The sequence below is a fragment of the Leucopleurus acutus genome (genome assembly GCF_964270905.1).
Source record: "Leucopleurus acutus genome assembly, chromosome: 2".
In the NCBI taxonomy this organism is placed as follows: Eukaryota; Metazoa; Chordata; class Mammalia; order Artiodactyla; family Delphinidae; genus Leucopleurus; species Leucopleurus acutus.
Window position 1 is genome coordinate 179,845,085 of NC_139143.1, and position 17,897 is coordinate 179,862,981.

The 17,897-nt window shown below is 51.5% G+C and overlaps 1 protein-coding gene across 1 annotated transcript in view; it reads right to left on the reverse strand.

Moving 5' to 3' along the window:
• The window catches only part of IGSF21 (immunoglobin superfamily member 21), a gene marked incomplete at both ends in the record, with an annotated part of 243,625 nt that overhangs the window by 127,063 nt on the left and 98,665 nt on the right, over positions 1 to 17,897 (reverse strand). The window contains one exon of the mRNA XM_082865087.1: positions 11,281 to 11,393. Within this exon, the coding sequence (XP_082721213.1) occupies positions 11,281 to 11,393 (113 nt within the window). The remainder of the gene's footprint in view (positions 1 to 11,280; positions 11,394 to 17,897) is intronic.

Below are 17,897 nucleotides of genomic sequence, written 5' to 3' on the forward strand. Positions count from 1 at the left end.
ACCAACAAGGTGCTTACATTCTGGAAGGGAGACATTCAACTATTAGAATTAATCCCCCTGTTGTGAGCTCCCAGCAAGCAGGCGCCTGTCCTTTTGGGGGCAGTTACCACAATTTCAAAGAAATTTGACAGTCTTCCAGGCCACATCTCTTTCCCTGCTTAACTACAAGCTCCATAAAGACAAGACCCCACTGTTCTTACTCAGTGCTCTAGTCCCAATGCTTGGCACATAGTAGTTGCTCAAGAAATAGCTGCTGCATAAGTGAACATCTGTGTCCAGTGTGTTAAGTCCTAGGGTAGAGTTCTGAGTATTTTAAGATGCCTGGGTCATGGTGATTGCATGAAGAAAAAGATGGAAGGGAAAAAAGGATGAGGAAATGTCTCTGGGGGTGACACTGCAGCTGACTTTGGAGGGCAAGTCGGAGTTTGCCAGATGGAGCGGGTAAGGGTGTCATGGCCAGAGGAAGTGGCATTTGCATTGGCACGGGGGTGGGAAAGAGTGTTGTCATGTTCCAAGAACTGCATATAGGCCGTATGATTCCAGTGGTGGGCCCATTTGGGAACGTGGTAGGAAGCACGGCTGGAGAAAAGCAATCAATGGAGCTTGAATCAAGAACCTTGCGTGCCGGGCCAATGACCTTGAACTTGGTTCTTAAGGCAATGGGGAGCTCTTGCGAAGTGTGGGGCAGCCGTAGTGTGTTTCAGAAAAGGGCCAGGCTGTGCCTGTCTGCATCAGGGTGACTGTGATGACCCTGGGGACATCCCTGAGCCTCTTGGGAAGAGGACACAGTCATTTTTCATATAAGGACGACACACCCAACCCAGAAAAGGTGAGGAAAGGAGGAGGAAGGACTTAGGAGGGAGAAGCGTCCTGAGCTGGTTTTCTGGGAAACATCTCTCATTTCAGTCATGTTCTTTTATGTCACTGGTGTGCTGGAGCGGAAGTTCACCTTTAATTCTCCTCCCACAAGTTAAGTCAGCCCCCTTGTCATTTAAACCCAGCAGGGCTCAACTAGGCAGAGTCGGCTGGAACTCACACTCTGGGCTTCATACAGCTCTGGCGTCCACTGGCTCAGAGGGCACGACAGCATCTTGGGCTGGGATTTCTATGCTGATGAAGAATTGCCCAAGCCCCACCCCGGGGAGCACCTGGCCGTGCAGTGCCAGCCTCTTCCACCAGCCCAGGTCTGCTGGGGGAGAGGAAAGGAAGCGGGAGTGGGGGCGTTGGCTGTAAAATGGGAAAGAGCACGTCCTATAGAGACCATCTCACTTTATCCTGTCATTTTACTGATGAAATCTTGAGGCTCAGAGAGGGGAAGTGATTTGCTCAAGGTCACATAGCAGGACATTTTGCCCCCAGGCCCCTGCTCTTTTCTTTTCTGTGCATTTGGTAAGTGCGGACAAACTCCCCATCAATGCGTCTACCTTGGACCTGCCAGTCTACCCTGTCTTCTTTTCATGACCATCCAGTGGGACAGCCTGTTACAGGTGGAGTCCACATGTGCTCCAATAGGACATCTTGTTATTTGGGCATCCGCTCCAACTGTTGGCACTCTCCCCGTCACCCCACCAACGGTCTGGGAGCCAAGAGCCCTTATAAGCCTTGTGTGAGCACCTCTAGGCAGAGAAACGGGCTCATTGCCAGTATCAGACACCTGATCTTAATTCCCCAGAGAGGATAGATTTCTCTGGTCAGAACACCTTCCCTCATGCCAGAGTAAGTGCTGAATTGCTGTCAAAGCAAACCGTTCCTTTCCCCCCTCTTACCTCCTTCTCCCGTCCCACAGTGTCTGTGCACACAGCTGGGCTGGCTGGTCTGTGGCATCTGGACTAAGCCCATCCCCCCACTGCTCTTCCCATGTAAAGCTGAATGCAGGTCCCTGGAAAGCTCAAGGGGCCACAGGCTTCCTGTCACAGCCTTGCAGCCCCTTGGTCTCTGAGACCCATCCTGAGTACCACCTTGGTGACCCGCAGGTGGAGGTAATGATGCCCTCCACGTTTCACCCTCACAAGCCCTGGACACCTGCTGTTGCTATGGTTGAACCTTTTAGGGGGTGTCACAGTCCCTTTTGAGAACATTCGGTCCCTTTCCACTAAAAAAATGTATGCAACGTATTGGGCATACTTTCTGGGGATCCAAGCACCTCCAGAAGCCTATCCACCCCCTCCCTAGGGATCCAGAGATGCCACATGAAGACTCTGGTCCAGGGCCTGTGGGTACCACGGCACACATGGGAGAAGCAGATAAATAAACCTCAGCCACAGACGCAAAGACAAGAAGGACTAAAACACCAGGCGATACCTCGCTGATCGAAGAATGTACAAATGCGGAGGGAACATACGCTGGAGGATCTCTGAGCTCTGCCTGATGAGCAAGGTCAGAAGGCTACACAGAGGAGGGAATGAGTAAGGCGTGGCCAGGCGGAAGAGAGGATAAAGGGACACGAGTGAAGCCTATTTCTCCTGCACTGAGGGTGAGGGAAATGGCTTTTCTGTAGGCATCTCCTTTGTTTCACACAAACCCCTGGGAGATGCTTATGGGGAGCCAATCAAGCCTATTGGCTAGATGAGGAAACAGATCTTTACAGTTTAATGACACCTGGACTTGGAAGCTCTCCTCCGGAGGGAAGAGGGTCCTTCTTTGCATCTCCAGCCTCATGTACCTTGTACTGAGCAGGGTTATGTGAATGGCTGTCATCCACAGGCCACTGAGTTAATCGGGTGATTAGAGCTGGGATTTTTCCTCCAAATACCAAATGCATTGCTGAATCACCCTAGACTCCCCCAAACTCTCTGAGCAGCCACTTCCACATCCTTGAATAGCAGGGTGATGCTGCCATCAGTTGCGGATTGCAAGACGGGGCAAGTGTGGAATAGATAATGTCCTTGGTAGCTTCTGAACGACATGCAAACGGAGATGGGCCAAACAGAAGCAATGGTGTCTTTATGTTATCTGCAAGGTTTGTCCAGAAGTTCAAGGTCAAATCCTTTTAATACTCAAAACCTCAAGGCTATTCCACAGCTGGTCGTAGCACTTCCCTCAGCCCACTGAAGCCAGGCTTCTGCCCCCACTAACTCTGAGGGGGCTGCTTTGGTCCAGGACATTCCTCGGTCCTTTTAAGTCCTCCCATTGCAACACTGGAGGCAGCTGACTATTCTCTCTTTCTTGGATTACTTCCTTCCTTCGGGATCTGGGCACCCCACTCTGCCAGCTTTCTTTATATCTTGCTGGCTGCTACTTCCCCATCTCTTCACTGATTTCCTTTCCTGTCTCTAAATCTTGAGTGCCCAGGGTCCACACTGGGTGCTCTTCTGTTGCGCCCTCCCTGAGGGCATCATCTCATCCAGGCCCATGGCTTTAGATCCATCCACACCTTGATGACCCTCAAGGGTAAATCTCCTGTCCTGACCTCTCCCCAGGATCCCAGATTTAGCTTCCCCTGCTGCTTTGACCGCTCCATCTCCATGTCTTAGAAGCACTTGGAATGTACATGGCTGATAAAGAACTCCTTCCATCCTTCTCCTCCGCCTACCCTCCCAGTTTCAGGAAACAGCGCCATCCCTCACATCTAGCTGCGAAAGCTCGAAAGCCAGGAGCCATCCCGCATCTTCCCTTTCCCCCCACCCCCCTGCACATGTCAGCAAGCCCTTGGGACTCTACCTGCAAGTCACAGCAGAATTTCTTTGCCCTCCTATCATCTCCACCACTTCCCTCCTGGTACTCACCAAAGGCACTGCCACCTCCTGCCTGAACTGTTCTAATAACCCTGCTTCCAGTCTTGCCTCCCATGGTCCATTCACCCAGAAGTGACCTTTAAGTAAAGTCAACCATATCCTGTTACTTCCCTGCTTAAAGCCCTCCAAAGCTTCCTGCTGCCCTTAGAATCACTCCAGACCCAGTTCTCTGGAGCTCAAAGTCTGGCATGAATGGTCCCGCTCATCTGTCTCACCTCATCTCTTAACTCTCCCCCGTTCACTTCATTCCAGCCATGCAGTGGGCTCTCTTTCTGTTCTTTGAACATGCAAAGCTTGCTCCCAACATAGGTCCTTTGCATGTGCTCTTTCCTTTGCCCAGAATACTCCGTCTCCCCACTTTGGCATGGCGGGGTCCTTGTTGCCTTTGAGGTCTCAGCTTAAATGAGAGTCTTTTCCTGACCAGCGAATCCCTTTCCATCCCATCATTCTATTATAATTGTATGTGCCCTTATCATTATCCGGTATTTTCTTGCTTGTTTATCTTTTTAACTTCTCGCCCACCCCACCCCCGCCAACTCCCCCACATGAGCTCAGGATCTTGTTCGCTTGTTCCTTGATGCGCCCCCCAGTGCCTAGAACCATCCGACTCAGTACCCACGTGCGGAATTAATGTTGAATGGGTGAATGGAGCAGCTCCCTCTAACAGTTTCCCAAACACCAGGACTCGGTCCCTGCCTGAGCCAAGCGCATTATAATCACCTGAGGGAACGTGTTAAACGTACAAAGACCCTGAGGCTCCAACCCAGGGGATGCTGATTCAATAACTGTAGGGTGAGGCTCAGCTACCAGTATGTGTTTACAAGTCCCTCTGGAAATTCTAAGGAGCAGTTAGAGTGGGCAACTCCTGCCTCTTTGCAACCAAACGTCCATTAAAAACCAAGAATTGGGTATGCAATAGTTGCAATTCACACTCTGACCTCTAGAGGGAGCTTAAAGCTGCTCCCATCACTCCACCCCCAGAAGGAGGAGCTGTCTGACATGGGATGGGTACAATCTATGGTTGAGGGTGGAATACAAAGATTGCAATGGAACTAGACTCAGAAAGATGTTTGTCTCCTCCTTATGTGGCACTACATTTATTGTACAATCAGCTGTCCTTTGGTGGGCCTTCTCGCTGGTACTTTCTCTTTCCTCTTATGTGACTGGTGTGATAAAATTAGGTATGGGACATGCCCCATCAGGGAAAGCCTGCTCCTTTGTGAGGCTAGGGGCAAGAATGGAGAACTGGATAAGGCAGCTCAGCCAGCGTAGCCCTGGCTCAGTGAAGAAGGCTTCTTGTCTTCCTTTATCCCTTCCTCCTCCATATCTTGGAGCTGTAAGACCTGTGAAGGGGGTAGCAAGGAGCAGCCAGGTTGAAAGGCTGCCAGGATGGGCTCCAAGCCAGGGGCCCCTCCAAGCCAAAGGCTGCCAGGATGGGCTCCAAGCCAGAGGGGCCAAAGGAGTGATGCAGCCCAGTTCTCCGGGACTTGGGCCCTAGTCTCTGCTCATCACCAAGACTGTACCTGTCTTCTTGCCCTTATGATATCATTAGACTGTAATGTCCCTTTAGGATCATCATTTTCCATTTTGTTTCAGACAACAAAACATTTTGAAGGACTGAGGCTAAGAGAGGGCCCGTGCCAGTAAAGCCATTTTGAAATAGCTTCTGGCTTCAGGGAGAGCTAAGATCCATTGAAAGGGCTTAGCTGTGTGATGACCTTCCAAGAATTAAATCCAGTGAGTTCACCAGCACAACCACATAGCGGCAAAGAGGGTACACGCTTTAAGTATTATCTCTGCCTGTCTGTGTCAGCAAGGCAGGTGGTAGGCTGGATCTCAAGGAATCCTATTTTGGTGATCCTCCCACAACACATTCCACTCTGGTTCTATAACTTCCCTCTCTGGGATCCCTTGTTACCAAGAGACATGAGAGGACGGTGGCTGCCATTCGTTCAACAGGTCCCATCATGAGTTTTTGTTGAGCGGAATAAGAGGATTGCAGTGGCACTGGGCTTGTTTGGTTGCAGACATTATCTCATTTATGCCTACAATGTAGGTGGTTTCATGCCCAATTTCAGATGAGGTTTCTAAAACAGAAAGATTACGTCACTGCCTGAAGCCACATGCCCTGAACAGGTATGCAGGTATTCTGACGCTGAAGTCCTCTCTCCCTACCTTACCCTTCCCAGCCTCCAGGCTTAATCCTTTCTCTAACGGTTCAGAGCAGCCATAAACCCTCACTGCCCAGGCAACCAGCAGAGCCCTAGGGCGGGAGCTCGCCCCAGGCCAGGCAGCATCATGGAGGAGGAATCTCCACCATTAAACAAACACTCAGGCACACGTTCCCCACAACGTGAAAGAGGCGAGATAAGGGGCTCTGAAGTTATCACTCTTTGTAGATCTCCTTCTCTCTCTGCCTTGCTCTGTGGCTCTTTTCTGTGGCCTTGTAACCTGAGCCCAGCGCAGCTCTTGGGAACCAATTGTGAAGGAAAGAGAGGAAACAAAGGAAAGATGATAAAAACTGCTGTGAAAGGTTAAATTCCCAGGATCCTCTGTGGCTGTTTAATGGATTTCTATGATATAAACAGACCTTTGGCTTTGCCTGTTGGGCAGGTGACCTCCAAGTAAATGAGTTTAGACAGCGTTCCCTAATAAGAAATGTTCCTTTTTTTCCATACTCCACAAAGCTCCCTGAGTACACAAGGACTCACACTCACTCCCCAGGCAGACAGATACGATCAGCTAGACACAGATGTCCACCTGAAATGGCAGTGGGCTACCTGGCATGGTCTGTCAAAACGTGCGTGTGTATTTCCACCTTTAACATTTGTTCATGTAACAAATATTTACTGAGATGACTCTCCGCTAGGTGTTGTTGATATAATGGGGAAAAGACGTGGCCTTTGTGCTTGAGATGCTCACGGCCCAGTGGGCAGACAGATATTTTGACATAATGAGGTAAGAGCTGGAGTATAGACCCTCAAAGAGGAATCATGGAGGAGGAAGCGTCTAGAACTTTCTGCAGAAGTCAGGGAAGGCAACATGAGCTGACACAGTCTTTTTGGATGGCCTCAGTGTCTTCATCTGAAAAACAGGCTTAACAATACTACCAACCTCAGTGCCAACATGAAAATGAAATGCAGCCATGTATGTATAGCCCTTAATCCAGTGGCCGGCACAGAGTAAGGTAACATCAATAATGTTAGTCACTCAGATTAGTATTAGCAGAATTACTGAATGAGTCCCCAAATTTAGGTGTAAATGGATAGAAATGACTAAGTAGAGGATATTATTTATCATTCGTTTTCTATAGCCAGGTCCCAACCTTAATGCTAGAATAGTTTGGTTGTTAGGCGACTGTCTCCTACTGTCCAAGCGTGGAATTGCATCCCTACTCTATTAGCTGCTGTATAATTTCTAGGGAAAAAGGAAAGGTATGTGCCTGAGCTCTGAAGAAGCCTGGGAAACTCAAATCTGGGAGGGGAACCCATGCAACAGTGAAGAAAACGTGGGAGATGGTGAAAAGGCTGTGAAGCATCCTTAAGTTGAACAGGACTTTGATAGATGACTAAGATACCAGCACCTCAGGGGCCTGAAAACTTTCTTGACATCTTCTCTATGTTTTCAAAGAAATCTTTTGAGAATGATAATCCCTCTTCCAACCCCCCATTCCCCGCAATCCAATGATGGCAGGTTACACAACAAATAAGATTCATTTTTCTGAAATTCACTTTACAGTGAATTTGCCTAGAAAGCTGGCTCAGTGAGCAGTCACTTTCAGTCCCTTGCCAGGAAAGTACAGTACATTCCAAGGAGGGGCCATAAAATTATTTTTCAAATAATTGCAGCAGGCTGTCCAATAGAACTTTATGTGATGATGGAAATATTCTATACCTGCTCTGTCCAATATGGTAGCCACTAATCCTATGTGGCAAGTCTGACTGACTGAGGAAACAAATTTCTAATTTAATTTGATTTAATTAAATTTAAATAGCTACATGTGACAAGCGGTTACCATATTGGTCAGCACAGACCCAGGGGCTCTGATCATGTCCACTTTCTTGAGTCTATTCTAGAATTTTGTCATCTTTTTCTATAATTTGGCCTGACCATGGGGCAAGGTGTCCAAGGTGCAGGCCCTGGCCACTTCCTCCTATTTCCCTGCCCACCTACCCCATCCCCAAGGGGTCCATAGGCCAAGACCTTCCCAAATGATTAGACAGTGTTCTTGTTAACCCCGAGGGGGTGATCCCTTTTGCTTCACACAATTCCATCAGCTCCCCCAATTTACCCAAAGAATCCAATGCACTTGCTTCTGAAAGCTTCGGAGAGCTTAGGATGACCCCATTGATAAGATAATGTCTTTAGGACCAGAGGGGAGGCTGCTGGGCTTGACACATGCTTTGGGTCATTTTGTGCCCACTGGGCTGAGTGGGCAGAGGCAGCCTCCTCACAATGCCCTGCTTTTCCCTGCTAAAGGGATTGGAGACACAGCCCCGGCTGGACCTGTGTAATCTATTCATTTCCTTCCAAGCCGGGCTCTGTAAGCTCTTTCATGAAGGATGGGCAAAGGAAGCTGGGGAGGGAAGCAAACACACGTACAGAAAACAAACAACGCTCGGCAGCTCCCTGTTTGGGAGGGTGGGCAGCTGGGGGAAGACAGAGATGGGGGGATAAAGCTGTGGGGGCTTGTCTGGGGGGGATCCAGCTGGGGAAGGAAACTGGGGTTTCCACTGCTGCTTCTCCCACACCCTCCAGAAGCCCTGCCCTGGCTTTGGCTCCTGGAGCCCCCGTCTCGGTAAGCTCTTATCTCTCCGTTCAGCTGGCTCCTTGGGAAAAGAGGTGATAGGTGTCAGAAGGCCAGAGTGGCAGCAGGCAAAGAGAGAACTGACAGCGTGGAGCCATTTCCCCGGAATTTGCTTCCGTCCTCTGCCCCATCCTCACCATCATAGACAGGGCATGCAGGGCTCCCCTGGTCCCAGGGAGAGTACCGAGTCGGCTGAGCCCACTTCCTCAGTCCAGCTACAGAATCAAAAGGGCCCAAGTATTTGGCGCCTGTGGGCAATTTGCATGTGATTTGCATACATCTGCATCCCCACCACCACCCTCATTCCAGACGCTCTCAGTCAAAGGATGTAAAATGAAATAAATTAATTAGTGCAGCCTACCATAGCCTGATATGCAGGGCCTGACACCCGTAAGAGACTTAACTGGTGTTCAAAGCGATCAATGTGATCGCAGGCCAGGATGGAGATGGGGGGGCAGTGAACGAGGCTGCTCAGCTCTGGGGCAGAGAAGGGGAAGGGGAATCTGTCTGCACTGGAAGCCAGGCATCTCGTCCTGCCCCAGCCACGTCCCTGGTCTTCAGAGAACACAGACGTGAGCCATGTGGAAGACTGCTCTTGGTCTCCTACACCTCGGTCTGGCACTTCTGTTGCCCCAGCCCTGGTAGCTACTTCTGCAGGGAGATTTTCACTACTGATGCGGGAACAATTGATTTCAAACAAGAGTGAAGAGAGTTGCTTCAAAGGATGGGAAGGCAATGAGATGCCTATTGGTATTTTCCTGTTTTCAAGCTCCCTCCCATCTTCGCTCCTATTAACTGTTCCCATCGGGTCTCTGTATTTCTCTCAGCAGGTCTCTCACTACCCCTCACTCAAGGCTGAGGAAGAGACGCAGTGCCATCCTCAGCAGTGAGCTGGAGTTAATTTATCCCAGTCCTCTGCCAGGTGCTAATGAGATGCTCACAGCGTGCGTCGGCCAAGCAGTCCCCGTATCATGTACACACACCTCTTAGTGATTCAGTTCATGGCACTATTTAACATATGTCTTGACTTTCTCTAGGCCCATTGATTTATCCAGGATGGAAACCTCTTCTAAAGCCGGGGCCCTGTGGGGATCCAACTGTCGGAGGCGATTCTAAGTAGGAGGGGCTACGATGCTAAGATGGGGAACAATGATGTGGGTTAAAAGGAGCCCAGGTCACCGCACCCAGCAAAATAGCAATGACCAGCAAATGATGACTCAAAGGCCAAGAAAGGAACAGGAACTACAGGACGGTTCAAAGCAAGACTGGACCAACAGCAAGGAGGGAGCCCAGCTCCGAGTCAAGGCATTGAATGGTGAGTGGTCCCCAGCAGGATCCTCTAACACTGGGTTTCCTTGCACTGCACCGTGGGTGTGGCAATAGCTTGAAGGAGCAAAGGGACCAGTTCTAGATGCCTCATCACCAAGCTGCGCCCACCCAACCCCCCACCTTCCACCTCCTCTCCCCACTCCCCACCCCCTACTTCCATGCTCCTTCCAGAGCAGTTACACTTGACTGTGTCACCCATTGGTTTCACTTGAAGAAAGGGCAACGCAACTTACAAAGCTTAGGGAAGTGCTGGTTTTAGATCGGGGGCCGGCAAACTGAGGCTGGTGGACCAAATCAGCCCACAGCCTGTTTTTGTATGACCCATGAGCCAAGAACATTTTTTTTTTACCTTTTTCAATCGTTGAAAAAATTAAAAAGGAGAAGTAGATTTTGTGACATGTGAAAATTACATGAAATTCAAGTGTCCTTGAATAAAATTTTATGGGAACCCCGCCATGCCCTTCCATCGGCACGCTGTCTGTGGCTGTTTTCACACTATAACAGAGCTGGGTAGTTGCGACAGAGACCATATGGTCCCCAGAGAGGAAAATATTTACTATCTGGGCCTCACCGAAAAATTTTGCCACCCCCTGTTGTAGCTCATGGAAGAGCAACTCTCCGCCTAACCCGTACCCCAGATGGCGGTACCTGGCTCTGTGCAAACCTGAGTGCGGCATTGCAAGAAAGTCAATGCCAACTGGACCTTCTCCTGAGCCCAGCCAGCCCCGACTCCCTTGTGGCAAAGGGAGACCAGGCTGGGATGCCCAGTCCAGACACATAGAAATGTCTATCGGTGGCTAAAAAGGCCAACACTAGTTTCCATGACCCAAAGCTGGTTCTCCTGTTGCCAACACCTGGGCCTCGGGCAGGTGGGCATCTGCTCATCTATATCAACATCCCATCTCAGACCTCCTTAGACCTTGGGGCGCCAGACGTGGACTAGTCCTAGGTGTAATCGGATTAGAAGGCAGACTATGTCTGTAATTTGATTTTTAAGAAGGCAGGGAGCTGTCCTCTTCTCTCTCCCCTGCGAAAAACATTACCCAAATCCTCATGCCCCAAATTCCACCCTTCGGTTCTCTTTAGTTACACTGTAATCAGGGCCTGCAGCATTCTTAGTAACCAATACTAGGTACTGTTGGAGTTTCCTGAACATAAGGGCATGTTAGGGACACAAAAGACATCAGCACGAGATAGATACTGAGGGCAGAAGAGAAATAGATACCTGGGCAAAAGGATCTTCCAGGAGGGGTTCAGCAGAGGATGGGGACCTAGCAGAGAGCACAGGACAGCTCAGGGCTGGTTAGGGCTCAGTATATAGCCAAACCCGCGAGGATCTCCAGAGAGGCTCTGGGGACGCTACCCTCAGCCCTGGCCATAGGTACAGAGGGGATAGTGGGGGTGACTTACCCGGTACCACACGATCTCACGCATGCGGCCATCTGTCTTGAAGTTACACTTCAAGGTCACAGCATCACCAGCCACCACGGGTGGGAGAGGCTCAATGTTGACAGTCAGGTAGCCTATGGAAGAAAGGAGATGGGGTGGTGAGGGCATGAGCTGATCTGGAGGGCTGGGCTGACAGGTGGGGTGGGGGAAGGAGCCGGCAGAACTGTAGGGGCCGCTGTTCGCACTGTGGTCTATGTGAATGGTGATGGCGGGCCTGAGCGGAGCTCATCACCCTCTTCTACCTTCTCATCGATGCCTCCCTTTCTGAGAAACTTCCTGGCTCCCATGGATCCCTCCAATCCTGAAAACACTTCTTCTTGGGATGAACTGTCCCATGAAAGTAGGACCGGTTGGCACCTGGAGGAAGTGCCTCAATGTATTTCTACAAGATACCCCAGAGAAACGGGTCTGCAGTCCAACACTGCACCTCCATCCCCGCTTTTAGAAAGTCGCAATGTGCCTAAGCTTTGTAGGAAATGTACATGCTGAGATGCATTTAATCTAGTGCTTCCAAACGTATTTGAATACGGGTGCTCAGCCATCCCTTAAACCCCACCAGCATCTCATGCAGCCAGGGTCCCTGGAACATCGGGATATGGTGTTCTAGGCACCCATCCCCCTCCATTCCCAGCCTCATACAATGACTCCTGGTGAGAAGGGAAGAGAGAACTGGGAAAATGGTGTTTGCTTCCTGAACCCCCAAATCTCCCATCAAGCACACCCTGACGCCCAAAAGGAGATGTAGTTCCAACCCTGGGCCATGGCGGTGGTGACGGTGGTTGCGGGGGGGCGGTGATAACAGGCTGACTGCCTGGGAAGGAGTCTCAATTGTCTGCAAGCACAGATGATGCTTCTCTCCCACGAGCTGTCCCCGGAATCCCTGCCCCGCTCCCAGGAGCTGGGGCTCTTCTCCTGCTAGATACACCCCGGGCAACACTGACGCCTTCACACCGAAGTCCAGCCTGCTGAGTCCTCTGACCCACCCCCTCTGCCTCCCAGAGCCCCATCCTCAGGGCGTGGTGCCCACTGCAGCTCCATGGGGGACCTCATTCTTGGGCTGATCGTCCAGGTTCATTGGATTGGTTCCTGCTGGCTGATGTCCAGCCATTGATCTAATGGATCAATCCAGTCTGATTGTCTTAATGAGAAAACTAGCCAGAATGGATTGGGGGATTTCAGTTGTGCAGGCAACCTAAGCAGATGGAGCCCAGGTGTCTGACCCCTGCCTGGAGCTTAATGGTTACAACACTCTACGGAAAAAGAAGAAAGAAAGAAAAAAGAATCAACCTAGAGGGGAGCAATTTGGAAGCTCGAGGCAGACTTGACCTGTGCGGTCCAAGGCTTCAGGTCCCAATACCCAGGGTAAGGGGGTAAACCCGGGGCTCACCCCCAGGGGGCCTCTAACTTAGACCGAAGGTCAGGCTTGCAGGGAGCCCCACAGAAGACACATGGCCCGTGAGAGCAGTGATCAAGCTAAGCAGAAGGAAGGACCCATCTTCTGCCCCCTCCTCTCCTCATTCACCCTGCCCCAGAGTGTGCTCCCACCTGCTCTGAGCAGGCCCCGGCAGCAAGCAGGATGGCTTGAGCATGGCCCTGCCCTCCAGGAGCATACAGTGGAGGGACAGATTCACAACACAATCACACTAAGCCGGCGAGGGTAATGGTAGGATTACGGTGAGGGACTGGGGGAGGGGAGAGGGGAAACCTGGCCCAGGCCGGATGATCCGAGAAGTCCCCAAGCCCAGCCAGTGCCAACCCATGACAAACAAGGAGGCCACCTGCAGGGGGATGAACCTCAATGGGAGGGGGCACGCTGGGGAAAGCCAAGTCAAGTGTGAAATAGTAATAACGGTTCACATTTCCACGGGGCCCACTGTGCCACACACTGGGCTCCGTGCCTAATACACACTGACTCGCTTAATTTTCACAACAATCCTAGGAGAAAGGAACTAGTATTATTCCGACTTTCCATGGGGAAACAGAGAGGCGAAGTAACCTGCCAAGGTCACACAGCTATAAGTGGCAGAGCTGGCATTCAAACCCAGACCTTCTGGTTCAGTTATGACCACCATGCTACACACAGCTAAGGATGGGAGAGGTGAGAATGGGCCAGCAAACTTTTCCCATCCAGCCCTGGGAAGGATGGGAGTGTGTTGCTGGGGGACCATGGCAGGAGACCAGGACCTGATCCCCTCTTCTACAGTTCCCAGCCTTGGGGTGACCCGCCTGCCGCCGCCCACCTTCCCAGCAGGGCTGGGATGCATGTCTCACCTTTGGAGCTACAGCTAAGATGAGCATCAACCGTCCAGATGGCTGAGGAGCTCAGGAACAGAGAACGGCCCCTCCCACCAGAAGGCGATGGAAAGGACACATTTTCAGATGTATAAATCTTCCAGCCAGCCCAAGGCGGGTGCAGATGGTGCATGTATGTGAGGCGGGCCAGGGCGGGATGCCAGCTTGCAGGGTCACCGTTTCTTGGCGAGCCCTGAGGGAATCACAGGTGTGAGCCTGGTGGGCACTGGAGGAAGTGGTGGAAACTCTGGTGACTGGTGGTCGTGCTGGGAGCGCCAACAGGTGTAGCAGGTGTCTGGGGCACAGGCTTCACAGGGGCAGGCCTGGGCGAGAGCAGAGAAAGCCCACCGCATAGCAGAGAGAGGAGGTCCTTGGGATACCGGAAGAGGAGAATTAGAAGGTGGGGGCATGGGGGTGTTTCTGACCCCTTAAGACAGCATATTCTGCTTGTTTAGAGAATGAGCCGCTAATAGACGTATCAGGCAACAAGATTTCCATTATCAACTAAGTGTGAGAAATTTTGGTTTAAACGTGGTCCTTCCCTTCAAAATGTCTCAGAAACTTTCTCTCCTTCCTTCTATCTGTCTTGCCTTCTTCCGTAAAAATTATTGAGAACCTATTCGGTACCAGGTACTGTTCTAGGCACCAGGGATACAACAATGAAAACAGGCAGGTCCTGCTCTTGACAGCCGACGGTCCAGCAGAGGAGATGATAATCAAAGGAACAAACGATGAGAAATATGTCAGGTGGTGATAAGTGTAATGAAGAAAAGCAAATCAGCGTAAAGCAAGGGAGAGTAATGGGGGAGGGGTTGCTCTGGACAGGGCACGACCCAGGAGGCTCCCTTGAAAGGGCCAGAATAAAGGAAAGTGTTAGCCATGTGTGACTCTAGAGGGAGAGAATTCCAGATGGAAGACGCCACACGTGCAAAGGCCCTGAAGCTGGAGTGTGCTTGTGATTCTCCAAACTTGGGCGGTGGTGGGAAACTTTTTTGTAACATTGTACACTCTGGAGCCCATTGTAGGATTAGAACCAGGGCCAGCACGAGGGTGGGGCAAGCGAGATGCCTAGGGTGCCAGGCTTAAGGAGGCACTCACTCCCGCTGCTGGACCCTGAGCCTCATCTGCCACTTCCTAGCTCCCACCCTGCTAGAGTCCTTTGGAACAAACACTAGGAAACACCTCTCTCAGGAAGTGACTGTGTCTCTCATTCCTGAGGTCCTTGAAGTCACAGAGGGAGGGGGATGGGGGTGAATCGCTCCTCTTCTCAGCTCCCCTGGGAGGGGCGGAGGGGGCGTGCCGGGCCGCAGAGCAGGCAGGAGGCCTCAGCGTTAAGGACTAAAACCTCCTTCCCTGGGTGCATGGCGCTTTCCAGTTTCTCCCAGAACTTTCACTCGCATTTTTCCATCGGCTCTTGGAACACCCTGCGCGTGTCTTCCTGGTAAGGCTGCGATTACTGCATATGTCGCGCTGGAGTGTAATTGTCTGTTTGCACATCTGCCTCTCCTTCTGGGATGGGAGTTTCATTAATATCAGTAGAGTATTCAAATGAGAATATGAGTGATGCTTTTTTGAGCTTTCTTCTGCGCGGGCGGTCTCAGTGCTCATGTCACCCTGTGAATATTTCTGTCACAAAGGAGGAACAGCAGTTCATGGGGGTGAAGGGCCTGGCTCAGTACTGCTGCTGTGTAAGCAGCAAAGCCGGGATCTGAACCCAGATCTGTCCGAGTTCGAGCGAGGCCAAGCTGTCCACCACGTTTGCTACCGCCGCAGCAGAGTCACGGGGCTTGCTGAGGTCATGTGAGGATTCACATGGCGGGGGGTTGCCCGCCATTGGCCGCTGCATTGAATGTATCCTCATCAGAGGCCTGGCTCTCAGATGGGGTAGATGATGATGGAGAGAGGGAGACTGCAGACACAGAGGTCCGGGGTGAGATCAGGTCCCAGCGAGGGATGGGGACAGAGGGGAGACCCCACTCCCTCCAGGCTCGAGAGCCTCACAGTGAACTGTGGGATCCCTAGACCTTTCCTACCCAAGGCCAGGAGAAGCCTCAGGCAATGCATGGGCTCTAAGTCTTGGGTTTGGAGGTAGGATCACTGGCCGGGGGAGGGAGGGAGAAGCAGATGGCAGGGTGATTTTCTGACATATGTACCAGGCAAGGATTGCATCAGCCCTCGTCAACACCTGGATCACAGGTGAGAACTCACCTTCCCAGAAACAGACACACGGGAGAGGGGATAACGAGAGTTCATGGCCAAGGAGTTTTTTGCAAAAGAGAAACCCAGGGAAAGTTCTCCTCTAGGTCTAACATTCCTCCAGCTCCTTTTTCACAAAATCCCATCATCTTCCGAAGATTCCGTGTTGGTTCTTTCTCTGAAAATACCCTCCCCCTCACTTTCCTTGCTTCTCCCACCCACATGCTTCCAACAAATCTGAAGTCAGTTATCTGGTTCAAGTTACTAGCCCCACCACTCAGTCGTGACCTGGGCAAGTTATGTGGCCTCCACGGGACTCCGTTTCCCCCTGTGTAATGTAGACGTGGGAACAATCACAGGGTCCAACATGGTGAAGCACGTTCTAGGAGTTTGTTCATCACGAGCCCTGCCCACAAGGGGGCACCCCTGAGCAGGGTGAGGCATCCCCATGCTCCCTCGTCCCCCAGTCCCCACTGTCCAGTTGAGGAAGGACGGTCCTGGGATGGAAGTGGGAAGAGTAGGATCTGACATTGGAAGCTGGTCAAGGAGTAGGAGATTCAGAAATGTCCAGCTCAGCCAGACATCCCATCTGGACCGGGATCAGAGCCAGAACACCCACCAGGAATCCTCTACAAAGCAGAGGACAGAAAACCAAAGGGAGGAGATCCAAAAAGCCCCATGCTGCCAGGATCCCTGAATCAAGCCCCTGGGCTGGTGAGAAGGGGCCGCTGAGCAGGCAGGGGTGGGGAGAGACGGGCTCATCCACCAGCCAGGAGGCAGTGAATCCAGTCGAAAGAGCACAAGAAACGTGAGTTGTGGGCTCAGCTGTGCTGCCAACCAGCTCAGGCGGGTTGCCCCTCTCTCTGGGCCTCAGTTTTCACATCGGCAAAATGAGGGGTGAACTGCATTTTCGGGGTCCTCCAGCTCTGATCAACCCCATGTCAGATGTTAACTGAGCCTGAATCCTGACGCCATCGTTGCCTATACAACTCAACGCCATTTCTCCGAGAAGCGAACCTGTCAATGAATCAGCCACCAGCTAAAGATGGAGCTCTTTCTCGGCATTAAATTTGCCACCAATCAGCGTCGATGCGTAAGCCCTCTCCCCGCCCCCACCAAGCACCCTATCAAGAAGCTGGATCAGGAGTGGAAACGGGTTCACCTTAACTAAGCAGTTCATTACCCGGAATGGGGCCATCACTCTCCCCCTCTATCGCTGACAGCAGTTACACCACTCCTGTAAAGATACTTTCAGCCGGCCTTCCCTGGTGGCGCACTGGTTGAGAGTCCGCCTCCCGATGTAGGGGACGCGGGTTCGTGCCCCGGTTCGGGAAAATCCTGCATGCCGCGAAGCGGCTGGGCCTGTAAGCCATGGCCGCTGAGCCTCCACGTCTGGAGCCTGTGCTCCACAACAGGAGAGGCCACAGCTGTGAGAGGCCCGTGTACCAAAAAAAAAAAGATACCTTTAGCAAAATCGCAGGCAATATTTAGGAACCAGGCACCCTCCCAATGTGGTGATGACAAATAGTTCCTCTACCTGGAGACTCTCTTTGCAATATCCCAGCATCACTCCTTTCCCTTTTTCCAGCTCAGGGAGGATGTTTCTAGAGGGCTGGCTCATGTCTGGCCCCAGGCTAGACGGGAGTCAGAGAGGGTTTCCATGGGAGGGGTACAGGTAGTGCAAAGAGGCATGAGTTATACTAGGGTGACCAGGTGTCTCAGTCACCCCTGGGACCCAGGGGTTTCCTGGAACAGGTGCTTTCAGTGTTAAAACTAGAAAGTCCCTGGCAAACCAAAACAAGTTGGTCACCATAGTTACAATCCCACCGTGGTCCACCATGGCTAAACCACTAGACCTCTTCACCTATTTCAGTCAGAAGGTAAGGATAACAGTCCGTCCCGCTATAAGGATTAGTGAGAGTAAATGCTGCCCTGGTACTTGCCTCCTCGTAGCTGTTCAGTAGATGATGGTGCTACTTAAGGACGTAACTTGTGCGATTAGGATTTGTCTTGGGCTTCCTGCACCCATGGATGCCCTTCAATCATCTTCCACCAGCAGCCAGAGAGCTTTCTCTAAAAGGCATGCCATG